Here is a 13810-nt window from a genome sequence, read left to right on the forward strand (position 1 = left end):
GGGACAATTCTACCTTTGTCCATAACCTGAAGAATTTTATGTCAAATTCTCTGGGACAAGTCAGCAGTTTGATATGGTAACTCCTCTATCACTGTTTCTTTTATTTCGTGTAGCAGCCAGATTGAATCTATCTAGTCATACTGTTGACAATAGAACTAGGTTGAAAGCCTAACAAAAGCATAGCTTTCTTTAAATTAATTACTTTAATTGGAGGATAATTACTTTACAATATTGTGATGGTTTTTGCCATACACTGACATGAGTCAGTCACCGGTGCCCATGTGTACCCCCATCCTGAATCCTCCTCTTGTCTCCCTCCCCAACCCATCCCTCTGGCTTTTAATGGAGGTTTTTAAGTAACAAACAGTAGGAAAAGAGGGAGAAAGGGGCAGCGAACGTGTTTCTCCAGGGTAAACAGCAGGAAACAATAAAAGACAAGTTGAATATTCCACGGACCTACCGTTTGGGCCTGGTTCAGGGATAGGATAGTTTTCCTAAAGGAAACAAAATAGAAAAATAATTTAGCATGTACAACAACTTTACCTTACGAACATTTCAAAGTTTCATTCAAATATTTCTTCTTATAATTAACACAGATTCAGACCATTCTGCTGCTGGGTAGATGTCGGAGGGGTTATCCTGAATCCTGCTGACTCCAGCTGCTGACCTCACCCAGCCCGCTGGTGAAATGTGCCATGGACCAAGAAAAAGTATACAGCTTGCACACCCTGGCAGAAAGGATACTTCTGGGTCTCTAATGTGGGATGTGGATAATACATTCTTACATAGTTTTATTTGGTCTGGCGAACTTGTACTGGGAAAGGATGAAGCGTTTCCAGCAGTTGCACAGGAAGGCTTTTGTCTCTGGACACGTTGGAAATGGTGTGTGCTCCGCTCACTCACATCAGTGCACAGACCAACGCTTGTTACTCTCTTTCAAAACCTCCCACATGGAGTTTTAGTTTTGGGGGACACAGAGGACCTGCATTTTGCACATGCTCACTGGGTTAAAAACCAATCTGATGTTCACAGCTATTTATGATGAGGATAATGATAATTTACCAGGCTTTTTTCCCACTGCCAACTAGCTAGGAAGTTCCTAATGACAAGGTGGAAGGACAGTGAGTGGCCAAATCCAAATGTTCATTTTATTAATTCTTTGAAGGCAGCCAAGCAAGAAGAGGGAGAAGGGATACAAATAAATCGTTCACTGGACATACCATGTACCAGACAGTCTACTGGGCTTTACGTACGTACATCATGGCACATGGCCCACCACTTGCAGACGGGAAACCTGACTAGCAAGTTAAAAAAAACCTGATCAAGGTCATAGGGCCAGAATGGACAAACCAGGTCTAATCCCAGGTGTGTCTGACTCCCAAGCCTGCCTCATGGCATCCATTCCACCCTCAAAGTGGAATTTGCCTTTTCTCCTCTAGGGGTGATGTAAGGAGCAATAAGATGATGAGAATTTTGGAACTGGGCCCAGTGGTGAGTGCTCTAGAAGGAAGCATGGCTCAAAGCTTGCCTCCTTCACAAAGCCTCCCCCAGATGCTTTTATGGGAGCAATAAATAATCCTAGCACTATTTTGCTAACATGATAAGAACCTTGTTGCCAAAGACTATGCCTTCAATCTCTGGCACCAGACACAGGGCTCTGCCCCAAACCTGGGAGGCTTGGTACCTGTTAAATATTCACTCTCCATAACAGTATTTCCACAGAAAGTCTGAGGTTCTTGCTCATCCAAGATTACCACCCTTTTCTGTTGTAACAGTTCAACGCTTATTTGAACTCCCTGTCTCCAGTGAATCAAAAGATCAAAGGGTTAATTCTTTTTTTTTTTCAAAGGGTTAATTCTCATGCTCATTAGTTAACACTGACCAACTTCTTTGTGTCAGGTGCTATGCTTAGTGCTGCTCATGCATCACCTCAGCTCATCCCAGGACAAGCCTGTGTAATGCCTTTATTATCATCCCGTTTTCGGTATGATGAGGTTGAGGAACAGGGAGATTTGGCCGTCTGTTCATAGTAACAATAAGGTAGTAAATGATGGGGCTGCACCCAAAGTAGCATGATGTGGGGACAGGAGGCAGTTTTTTCATCTTTTAATACATCTGGAAGGAAGAGAGGAAAGGAGAGGAGGAGAGAAGGGAGGGAGGGAAGAAAGCCATCTAGAAACAGGCAACTCCGGATAGCTGGCTGTCACCAAAATCTTCTCAAAGTTGCTGGTCCCACATCTGACATATAGCATCAGGGACTGCTGTGTAAGGTTATGTTTCTGTTATACGGAATGAAAATTTTAATTACATGCTAAAATGAAACTAAGACTAAGTAAGGCTTTTTATTTCAAACATGGAACTTCACTCTCCCCATTCCCACCCATCCCCTACCCCTACAACCCCCTAAAGGTGCTAGTAGCAACTTTCCAGGCACTGGGAATTTTGGATGGAAAGATGGTAAGATCCAACCTCAAAGCAACAGTTAGGAGCACCAAGTTGCCCTTGGGTCACCACAGATTACTATTGTAACTGGGAGTTAACAGAGCTCACCAACTTTGGTCTTACCACGTGGACAAAGCTGCAGTGTCTCTCCTGGACACTAGAGGGTGCTGTGCCAATAACCTGTTTTTTCCTTAGTAGCAGACCAGACATGGGGAACCTTAAATACCCGTCCCTGAAAACCATCTGTCTTTTTCTGTTCTCTTTCTTGCTGAGTCTAAAGACTCTTACAGCTCAGTTTGGCTCTCCTCTCTCTTCTCTGCAGGAGGCATGCCACCCGAGCACAATACCATGTTAAGATCAGGCCTTAAGATTGTAAATATTATCCTAAGCATGGCTGCAGGGCTCACAATGTTTTCAAAAGTTATTACAGCACGGTTATTAAAAAAAATCTTGCTTTTCATTTATGGTTGGTTCCTTGGTATGATGTTGGCTAAATCCTGTTTACTTAATCTCCTTTTCTGTCTCATATTACGGTGGTGATATTCGTTTATCCTATTTCTCATGTATCAAAATTTCTTAGCTCCTCTGAGACCTCATAATTTCACTTTTAACCCCCTGGCCCCTTTCTTCATTCCCCGCATATTCAAAGTCCCTTGAACAGGATTTCTTATCTTTCTGTGAGTGATAGTAACCAGGGGATAGAGAGGAGTTGAGGAACATTCTTTACTGAGTTATTTGTGTTTTACAGCATTTTCACTTTGAGTTCCTTCTATGCCCTTCAGGTCTTCCTCCTCCTCCACCACCACGAATAAATCATGTAAATACTTTGGGAAGAACCCTGTGGGAACACAGAATCATCTCAGGGGAATCTCACATCCTAAATGTTATCTTGCCTTTCCTAAATATATTTTCTCAAATTAGCTTAAATATATATTCCCTGAATATGCCCTATTGGCCTCCTTTCCTCAACTTCCAGTTGTCCATCTGAGTACGTCTTTCCTGGATGGTAGCAGTGGTCTCAAGATGAGGACAAATTAGGAGAAAATGCCCTCCCCCTCCTCCAGCCAACGTGACTCTGGAATCACCTGTCTGTGTTGAAGCACAGGTTCCCCTCCAGGAGCTGTGTGTCCTTGGGGCAGTTAGATAACGTTGTTGTACTTTCAATCTTCTTCCTCCGTCTAATGAAGATAATCATAAAAGAGCGAGCCCTTGGGAATTCCTCAGTAGTCCACTGGCTCCAAACTCTCTCTGCTAAGAGCCTGGGCTCAGTCCCTGGTTGGGGAACTAAGATCTCACTAGCTGTGCAGCTCAGCGAAAAAGAAATTAAAAAAAAAAAAAAAAAGAGTGCCTGACTGGTAGTATATGTTAGCTCTTATTACAAAAGAAATAAAATCAAAATCCTTTCTGTAAAATCAGCTCACAACATGGTTGAACCAGCTGTAGACAATTGTGTCCTTTTCCTTTTGAAAGGGCAACTTTTAAAACTATTTTGGGGAAAAGTTGTATTTCTCTTGTTTCTCATGTCAACATTCAGAATATGACTGCTTCTGAAAAGGCTGGAATTTAGGAGAAAAGTCAAGTAGGATTCCAGCATTTTTTAGGCTTGATTCTAACAGTTGAGTGTAAAGACCGTGCCCCCTGCCTCAGAGTAAGGGCAACAGGCATGGCTGGGAGAAAGTGGCCATTCTCACCCCAGGTCCTTGCAGCCCACCTCTGCCACCTGCTCTACCTGCCAGGCCTCCTATCAACCTGCTGGCTGGCTGCCCTGCACCCTTAAGGAGACCAGAGCAGACAATCTTATTTTTGCTTCCCTCACTCCTCAATTTTCCCCCTCCCCTGAGGGCTTGAAGGGTGTTTTGAGGGTATGAGGAAAATTCAAAGGTATTCCATTTGGCCACTTTATCCTAAGAGGCTTTGTTCTAGCTGGCACTGGTCCTGGCAAACTTGAGGTCAAAGTAGAAGGGTCAGACATTCTCACAAAGTTCACTGAGCCGGTCTCCAGCCTCCAGCCCAGGCTCTCTGGGCTCCAACCAGTCTTCTGCCGATAACAATCTTCCTAAATTGCAAATTCATTTAAAGTGCCCAGTGGCCCTGCAAAATCCTAAACCCCCTCATTTTGCAGGCTATTTACCTTCTTGCAAGCCTCCTGCAATTTCCAAACCACCCCACACTCACTCCCTCACCTCAAGGGGGCCATTTCTCCACTGGTCAATCCCCTTTCTCCTTCCTTGAGATCCCACAGGAGGTGAGAAGTGAGGGGAAGGGAGTCACCTGGAATGACTTCCTAATTCCTGTGGGAACTCAGGGAGATTTGAGGTTTGGATGTGTAGAGGTTACAGTGTCAGGGACATCGAGGTGGGGTTGTCCAGTAGATGGTTGTACCCCTGGGACTGGCACGGATGAATCATGAACATGGAGAGAAACAATCACCTCCTGCAAAAAAACCCTTCTCTATCCCCACCACCCTTCATCTCCTGAGCTTCCATAGCACCTACAATTGAATCCATACATGATGGTTAAAAGATTCTCAGCAGTGATAAACTAAAAAAATTCCTCCTGAGTCAAAACGAATGGACATAACTACACATGAACCTATTAGGTGGTTCTTTATTGACTGGTTAAATGCTCATTGTGTTCAGGTCTAGGTAACCGAACATTAACATTTCTAAAAAATTACTGAGCTGAATATCACTTCACAAAATCTGACCATATTTTCTCCAATAATTAATGTTCTTCATGTAAATCTGGTTTGGGGAAAACTGCCAGCTTCAACAGCCACACTAAAAGACTTATGAAGTGGACATCAATGTTCTATATGAGTATACATTTCTCCTTAATTTCTCCGTCATGCAATTTTGAAGAAATTTACCCCACACCCACCCATAATTCTAGTGTTCCTACCAGAACAGGGTTACTTTTACCAGGTCTCTTAGTAGTGCTAGGATTTATAACATAATGTGTTAAAGTCTGTTTGTGGTATCGTTTACTGCTCCTCCTGCTTTTAGGGGAAAATGTTGGCTTTGTACTTCCTGGCCTTCTGCATTTGGCCTTTGGCACTGCCCTTCCATGGGATCTGTTGGCACAGATGGCAGTATTTGCTGGATTTAGTCGCCTGTTCTTATCTGGTTTTGTTTTGTTTTATTGTTGGAACATAATTAAGATAAAAAAGAAATGAGTTATTTCTTTGGCCTATTTGCTACTACCCCATTTTCCTGTTTTCTGAAGGAGTTTTAGATTCAGCTTCATCTGCCTCTGATAAGTCTAGCTCAGGTATTAAAGGGTTAAGCACCCTCCACCCTCCGTTTCCTCACTCACAGTAATCTCCCAGTTTAGCCCAGCTGTTCCTTAAAGCCTTTGGGGGCCCTTTAATTTAATCCTATAGAAGCAGGCAGCTCAGCCTACTGGTAGCAAAATCAGGGAGAGAGACCTGACATTTAGAATTACCCCAGCTGCCGTGTGTTCATACTCCCCTCTTTCTACAATCCTCTCCTCCTTAACCAAAATCTTAACAGCAAAGTGTATATGCAAGAAAGGGACCCCTTGAATGTGTATTATAGACTCAGAATTCTCTTTTTAAAATATCATTATAGATTCAAAGGAATTCTTTGGACATCAGATATAATACATTTCCTCACAGAGCAAAAACTAAGAAATATCTTCATGGTACTCTGATTAATGTTTAAACTTGATGCCAATGCACTATTTTCTCTGCCCTTTAATATTAAACAACATCAACCCATCGCTCTGAAATGATTATTTTCCCTTAACTAGTTCTCACTTCATACAGCTAATCATAAAAAAAATCTGACTACATCCCCTCCACCAGGTGGGGGCTGTGCTGTTCTTGTTTTCCCTGTCCCCAGGCTCCTGCCTGAAATCTGAAAGAGGTGGTCGGCAAGAATAAGGGATATGCGTGTTCTCAGCATGGTCGATGGACTGCTGCTGATAGGTGATGCAATATGTACAGAAATTATTGGCAGGGGCATTTAGAAATGTTTACAGCATTTTGACATTGCTGCAACATCCAAATGCAGTGGTACAAACATATTGATCCATGACCAATTGGAAACAAAACTAAATTGGTCTTTTATCTCAGAAAGTTTGGGAAACACAAACTATTTAAATAACTTCCCTCAAATAGCTTCTTCGGGGAAAAATTAATTAGACTATTTCACATCCCAATTCCATGAAATAATAATTCAGAGAAAGAATTCTGTAAGGGAGCAGAATTCGCCATCCCAAAATATGTCTCTTGGGCATATTAGTTATTTTAAGCTGGTTATTTTTGAATAAGTTCTGAAAACCCAACTGACACATTTGTAAGGAAAATCTCCATTTATAAGGGTGTCTCCCTCAATGTACCAAATAGAGGAAGATGACCAAATCTCTCGAAACTCGTCAGTGGAGAAGGCAATGACTTAAATCTGTATAACAACCTTACCCTTGTTTTCTGAGCTTTCCCTGGCAACCTCCCATAAATGAGTCTCCCCACCCTCAACATCTTCTTTTCTCTTTAGTTGTAGATGGTATTCAAGGTGAGGGCTTTGACCATTTTGGCAAGTTTCTCAGTTGTCCTGGGTCTCTCTCATGTATGCATATTTAATAAAATTTTGTTTGGTTTTCTCCTATCTCATGTCAAGGTCCTATCTCAGACCAGCCAGAAGAACCTAGAAGGGTATAGGAAAATTTCTTGCTCTTCAATGCTATCTAATTCTCACATAGGTCAGAGGTGAGTACTACTATCATCCCCATTATAAAGACAGGAAATTGAAATGGAAAGTAATCTGGCAAGTCACACAACCAGAAGCAGTAGAGCTGCTGGCCACTCTGGCCCCTACTTGGCTTGTGATCTCATTACTGTCTTCATTTGAAGAGGACCTGAGTGGGCTGAGTGTTTGCTGATAAGCTGTGTGTCTCTGTGCATCAGCTTGGCCACCTCTTCCATTGTTTCTTTCAAGCCCACATGTTCTCTATTTAAAATGCTGGGGGTAAGGAAGAGTGAAGGAGTGAAAGTCCTAAGTCCTCATTATAAGGAATTATAAAGAAACCCACAATCTCTCAGTGTATATATGTGTACACATTCCCACTGTGATTTACCACCCAACTTACAAATGCCCCAGAGCCCAAACCACAGTGCAGGCCCAAGTCCCCAGGCCAAGGAGCACTGACTCCTCCCTTGCTGTGACTGTGGTGATCACTAGTTACCTAATAGTGAAAGAAAGTGAAGTCGCTCAATCCTGTCCAACTCTTTTTGAGACCCCATGGACTGTAGCCTACCAGGCTCCTCCCTCTGTGGGATTCTCCAGGCAAGAGTACTAGAGTGGGTTGCTATTTCTTTCTCCAGGGGATCTTCCCGACCCAGGGATAGAACCTGGGTCTCCCGCATTCCAGGCAGACGCTTTAACCTCTGAGCCACCAGGGAAGCCCAAAGAAAAGGGAATCCTGCCTTTTTCATAGGCAGGTTAGAGGAAGGCTGGGTATCAGGTTTCCTTCCTGGTAGGCAAGCCACAAGTTTCAAGTGGCCGCTGAGATGTCTACTCCCAACTCAACCCCAAACCACTTAGCCTATCTGCTTTAAGGAAGGGGGTGCAAGGGCAGAGATATCCCACCAGTTGGCTCCCTATGGAGGTGCTGGGGGACACGCATGCTCAGGAGGGAGTGGCAAGGGCCAGAAGGGTCTGTGTTAGGTTGCAAGTGTTTGGAGAAGGAAATGGCAACTCACTCCAGTATTCCTGCCTAGAGAATCCCAGAGGAAGCTGGGAGGTTCTCAGAGACACCAAAATGTCCTGCCCCCAGAGACATCTTAAATTCAAACCAAACTTATCATTTTAATCTACTGTCTTTTGTCCAGTAAATGAACCCCATCACCTCCAAGAGTTGGGGTCTTCCTGAATCCACCCTGAAGCCTTTCACCCTGTGAGTGTACCAACCCTACCACCACAGGCTACATTCTTTAGCCTATCACATTCTCATCTCTTTCAGATACATTCACCCCATTCCAGCCCCTAATTTGGGCAGTGGGTGGATTCTAAGGCACAGTTGATAAAAACATTTTAGGTGAGCCTCCCCACCCTCTTCTATGTTCAATACTTAGTTCTACAGAGCCACGTAAACAGTCTGGCTGAGCAGTGGGAGAGCCTGGGGTTGTAATTATAGTTCTGCTTATTATTAGGTACACTGAGTTTCCTTAAGGCAGGCCCTGGTCATTCAGTGCCTGTGTGATAAGCTGCGTCATTTGTGTCTGCCTCTCTGCAACCTTATGGACTATAGCCCACCAGGCTCCTCTGTCCATGGGGATTCTCCAAGCAAGAATACTGCAGTGGGTTGCCATGTTCTCCTCCAGGGAATCTTCCTGACCCAGGATTGAACCCATGTCTCTTATGTCTCCTGCCCTGGCAGGGGGGTTCTTTACCACTGGCGCCACCTGGGAAGCCCGAGCATTCGGTATATCACATATTTATAAGACCAGAAAAGAGGACACGCAATTTTGTACTGCCCTTAGTTTGTACTTGCTTTTCCACTTGCCTGAATGTCCCCTAGTTTCCATCCTCAAGTAGCATCCATCTCCTCTAGGGCCTCTTCCCTAGGCTAAAGGCCCCTGTGAGGCCTTTACTCCCTGTGGCCTCCAGCAAAGCCCTCACACTTGTACCGTTAGTGAGTGTCTAGAGCAGCTTGGGTTTCAGGGCTGTGTCCTCCTCCTCCTCTCTGAGCCCCCAGCCCAGTGTATGGCACACAGCAGGGTCCCTCTCATCCAGTAAATGTTTGTAGGATGCAGGGCTGAGTTTGAGATGACTCTGTAAGCTGTGTATAGCTATACCACTTTCCTTTTTTCATAATACCATCTGGTGTTTGCAGCAATAAAAACTAATAGTGTCACTTTAATTCAGGATCTTGGCTGGAGGCTCCAAGGGGAGTAGAAAGAGCACTGGAATAAGAGTCTGAAACTCTGGGTTTTTCTGGGCTCTGCTAACTAATGAAGCCTGTCACCTTGGGGATGGCACTTCCCTCAACTGAGTTGGCTCTGGGCAGGCATTCTGGGGTCCACAGACCTCTAGAGGAGCTATGGAGGGGCAGTAAAGGAAGTCCATGAACTCTGAAATTGCTGCCAAACTCAATCTGTTTGCATTCTATGGGGAGAGAAACCACAAATTATCAAATAGTCAAGAACTACTTGACTACTTGACTAAAGCTGGATAATTTTCCAAGTCTCTCCAATTTAGATCCTGGTGTATGTTCTCTTTGAGGGGGAAGGAAGTGCTAGGGAATAGGAGAGATGGCTGGCACAGGACCCGTCCCACATACCAATTGCCCAGGCCCATTTGAGACGGACTTTGTCAAAGGAGCCCTGGCACAACTACAGGGCTGACTCCGCAGCTCCAAGAACTTTGGTCCCATGAGCCAGGGAGCAGAGGCAGGGTCTGGGGTGGAGGAGACACATACATATTGCTCTTAAAGGGACCAGGGAGAAGGAATGCAAAGAAAAACGGCTGAAACATAAACCAACTGTGGACTAAGAGAGGTAAGGAGGAAAGGCGGTTTAGAGACATGAAGACTATCAAGATACAGAAACCTGGCACAGGCATGGCAAACACCAGGAGTCCTGGAGATGGAGATGTGCTGGCACTAAACGTGGAAGAAGCTGGCACTTTCGGAGTATCTATTAGGTGCTAGGAATTCTGCTGATCGTAATAATCCTGCAAAGGGTGTGTGATCAGCCCCAAGCAAGAAAGATTAAGAGAGTTCCACAGCTTTTAAATGTCTCTGACTCTCCTTTCTGCCTGCACTGTCTACCCAGAAAAGAAGCCCAGCACGTGTCCTAAATGAGGCAGACAGTCTGATATCACTTCTGCAAAATGCAATGACAAGGGGCAGGACTATGAATCCGAAGCTGGCAAAGGAGGGAGAGGGCTTCAATCATTTTGCAACCTTCCTGGGTTCTGGCCACGTGCCGGCCACGGGGCTAGGTTCCGGGAGGCACGTTACAAGAACCCTGCTCACAGCACCTTATAACGAACGGCCAACTGTCCCCCTCCCCCCAACATGGTAACCAGCTCGATCGCCCGGCCAGGACGCGCAGTGTGGGGCCCGCACCGCGCTGGAATTGGCAAGCGGAGACCGCGGATGGGCTTGGAGGCGAGTAGGGCAGGAACAGGCTAGTCTTCCCACTCCCGATCCAGTTTTACCAAGCGCAAGTCTCCGGGTCCGTGCACCACCAGGGAGAGGTTCTCGGGCTTGGCCGCCGCCATGTCTGTCGCTCTCTCCCTCTCGGGTCGGGGCCGCTGTCCGCTGCTTGTGAGGTGGTTTGGTTGGCGGCCCCTTGGAGGGTTGAGGGTGAGGGGCAGGAGGCTGGGCTTTGACTGGGAGCGCGTGCCCGGCCCGGGGCGGGGCCTCCTTGTCCCCGACAGCCAGGGCGGGGCTAGCGGAGAGGGGCGGGGCTAGCCTCCCCCAGGGCTAGCCGGGGGCGGGAGGGGGGAGGGGAGCGGGTGGGGGGAGGGTGTGAAGAAGGTTAGAGAGTGAAGGGAGGGGGTAGGGAAGGGATAGGGAGAGGTAGGAAGGGGGGTGGGGAGGGGTGAAGGAGACCAACCCAGCTCCACCTGCAGTGCACAGTTGGTCTGTCTCACATCCAAGGCGACCAGTCTGCCCTGAAAGTAGTCTGCAGAGGCAGTACCCCTCAGACCAGAGTTCTCAAGCTTTAGCTGCAGAGTAATGAGGATGGGCAGTGTGGGGCGGTTTCTCAGGACCAGCACAGGGATTTTGATACAGTAAGTCTAGTCTCAACTGAGGCCTTAGGGTCTGTATTATTAGCATTGAGAATGCTGAGGCTGCAGGTGGCCAATGGTCTACAGGTGGAGAACAGGTGCTGCCCTGATGCAGTGTCTATGTTGGTCGCATGTCCCCAGAATGCAGCAAAGTGCCTGGCACCAGAAGTGAGTGAATGAAATGGTGCATCCTCCTGTGGGCCTGATGCACCGGTGTAAAGAAGCCATGCAATGGAATCTGTGAGTCCCTTTCTCTTACCCAGCTCTGCTTTTTATATTAGAAGCAGGATTTCTCCCCAAATTCTTCCTTTAAGCCTCTCTCCCCTTCAAGAAACAGGGAAGTTTAACTCTAAGGGGAGAGAGTTGCCCTCTGGGAAGGCCTAAGTCTGCAAAGACCCCACCGTGCTTTGAAGACTTTGAAGACAGTGTATGGATTTCATTCCCTACACCCTTTCCTCCTCCAGACACTCTACCAGATCCTTTCACCTACTCCTGGACACTTTCCCCAGCACCTTATTTCTTGACGATGTCTCAGTGTGGCACCTACTCCGTGCCTCACATATGGGGCATGGCCTGTCTTTTCACTAGTAATCATCCCTTCCTCAGATGTACTGGAAACCCACTGGGGCTAAGGCCTCATTTCTTAAACACAACCTGGTAAACTGGTCTATACAATTAAGGAGCTCAAAAAAGAATATTTGATGATGAACATGGATCAGACTTTGGAATGCCAATAATGGCACAAGGGAAGTGTGTATGTTGGGGCGGGGGGGGGGGGGAAGTATTACAAAGTATAACAAGGCAATGGGATGGATTTTGTAGGGGACTTACAGAGTCAGTCATGTTTTTGCTTTGAGACGCCTCCCACAAGGTTTGGCTGTGCTTGGCTGGTTCCCCAGGCTGCTCCTGCACTCTGCTGAGCAGGCTGTAGAGAGATGACTAACTAGGGGTTGCTTGCCTTCACTCTGGCACCTGAATTTAAAACTCAGCTTCACCTGCTTGCCTTGTAGCATTTCATCACAGTCTCCCAGAAGGTTTTTCCAATGAGTAAAGCTGAAGATGGAGAAAGCCTCAGGAATGGCTTAAGAGCTGAAAGCTACTTGAAGTAGACACTTCTTGAGTTTTAAGAAAACAGAACATCAGAACCAAAAGTCACTAAAATAATGACACAACTGCCACACTTGGAGTGGTATTTGTTTTCTCCTGAGCAATAGTACTTTGAAACTCTCTTGAAGGTTGTTGGCTGAAGACCAAGAGATCTGGCAGGGCAGGAGAGATACTTTTTGTTTTTTGGCTGTGCTGGGTCTTCCTTGCTTTTGCGTTGGCTTTCTCTAGTTGTGGTGAGCAGGGACTACTCTCTAGCTGTGGTGAGTGGGCTTCTCATTGCAGTGGCTTCTTTTGTTGCAGAGCACAGGCTCTAGGGTGTGCAGGCTTCGGTGGTTTCAGCTCACAGGCTCAGTGTTGTGGCACAGGGGCTTAAGTGCTCGGAGGCATGTGGAATCTCCCCAGACCAGGGATAGAACCTGTGTCCCCTGCATTGGCAGGCAGATGCTTATCCACTGTGCCACCAGAGAAGTCCAAGAAATACATTTTAAAATATATTCTGTGACTAGGGCCCTTTATAGAAAAGTTAACATGGTGAGTTGATAAAGATTCTTAAGAAACGGACATTTTTAAGACAAAAAAAAAGCAAGTCTTTATTATAGTATTTAAACAACTAGTTGTCATCTTTCTATGTAATTTCCTAACAGAGACCAGCATTCACAGTGGTGAGGAACAGATTTTTTTTTTTAGGCATTTTACTGAATAAAGGATAAAATGCTGGCTTTGCCTTTGCTGCTGGCCTGCTTAGCACAGCTTCTCTGGGCCTCGGCCTAACTTTCCCAAACAACACAGCACTTTTAGGGACTCTTTCCACTGACTACAACTTCAACAACTTGTCAGTAGAATTCTGCCAGAAAAACTTAATTTGAAATTTAAAAATTAAATCACAGGATGCATATCTTCTTGGGTCACATATCCAGAGAAAGGGGGAACATCCTTCACTGATACTGGGTTACTACAGATCTGGAATTTTACACAGTGCATTAACAAGAAAAATCAGTGTGTCGCAAGGCCTTAGTTTTCCAAAGGTCAAAACAGTTATAAAATCTCTGATTTCCAGATTTCTCCATTTTGTCATCAAGTATTCAATTACTCAAACCTGGTTATTTACAACTAAGTAAATAAATAAAAACAACCACAAAAGCAACCATGAGATTTCCTGCAGATCTTAAAAATAAGGTTACTCAAGAGAGTTAAGCCAGTAAAATTCATATGCAGCACATGAGATTAATGGACTTCCTCCAAGGAACTGGTAATATATCTGCCATTAACAAATCTCAAGAAAGAAGGGTTAGAAAAAGAACTAAGAGAGCAGGGAATTTTAATCTAGAACCATCCAAGGGAGAGAGGCGCTTGGTAGTGGTAGCAGTGCAGCTGGGACAGAGAAGTGGAAGCAAGTGGACAGACAGGTAAGGTGACTGCCAAATGTCAGCTGAGGATGGTAACTTGGATTTAGACAAGTGGTGGGAGATGGAGTGAAGAGGACAGATCCAAGATTTTTATTT

The 13810-nt window shown here is 45.5% G+C and overlaps 1 protein-coding gene across 1 annotated transcript in view; it reads right to left on the reverse strand.

Moving 5' to 3' along the window:
* The window catches only part of SORD (sorbitol dehydrogenase), a 31701-nt gene extending 20932 nt beyond the window's left edge, over positions 1–10769 (reverse strand). The window contains exons 1-2 of the mRNA XM_004010651.6: positions 10626–10769; positions 461–494 (exon numbers count right to left, since the gene is read on the reverse strand). Of these exons, the coding sequence (XP_004010700.1) occupies positions 461–494; positions 10626–10688 (97 nt within the window). The 5' untranslated portion in view covers positions 10689–10769. The remainder of the gene's footprint in view (positions 1–460; positions 495–10625) is intronic.
* Between the last annotated feature and the right edge of the window lie 3041 nt (positions 10770–13810).

Source organism: Ovis aries, chromosome 7 (assembly GCF_016772045.2).
Source record: "Ovis aries strain OAR_USU_Benz2616 breed Rambouillet chromosome 7, ARS-UI_Ramb_v3.0, whole genome shotgun sequence".
In the NCBI taxonomy this organism is placed as follows: domain Eukaryota; kingdom Metazoa; phylum Chordata; class Mammalia; order Artiodactyla; family Bovidae; genus Ovis; species Ovis aries.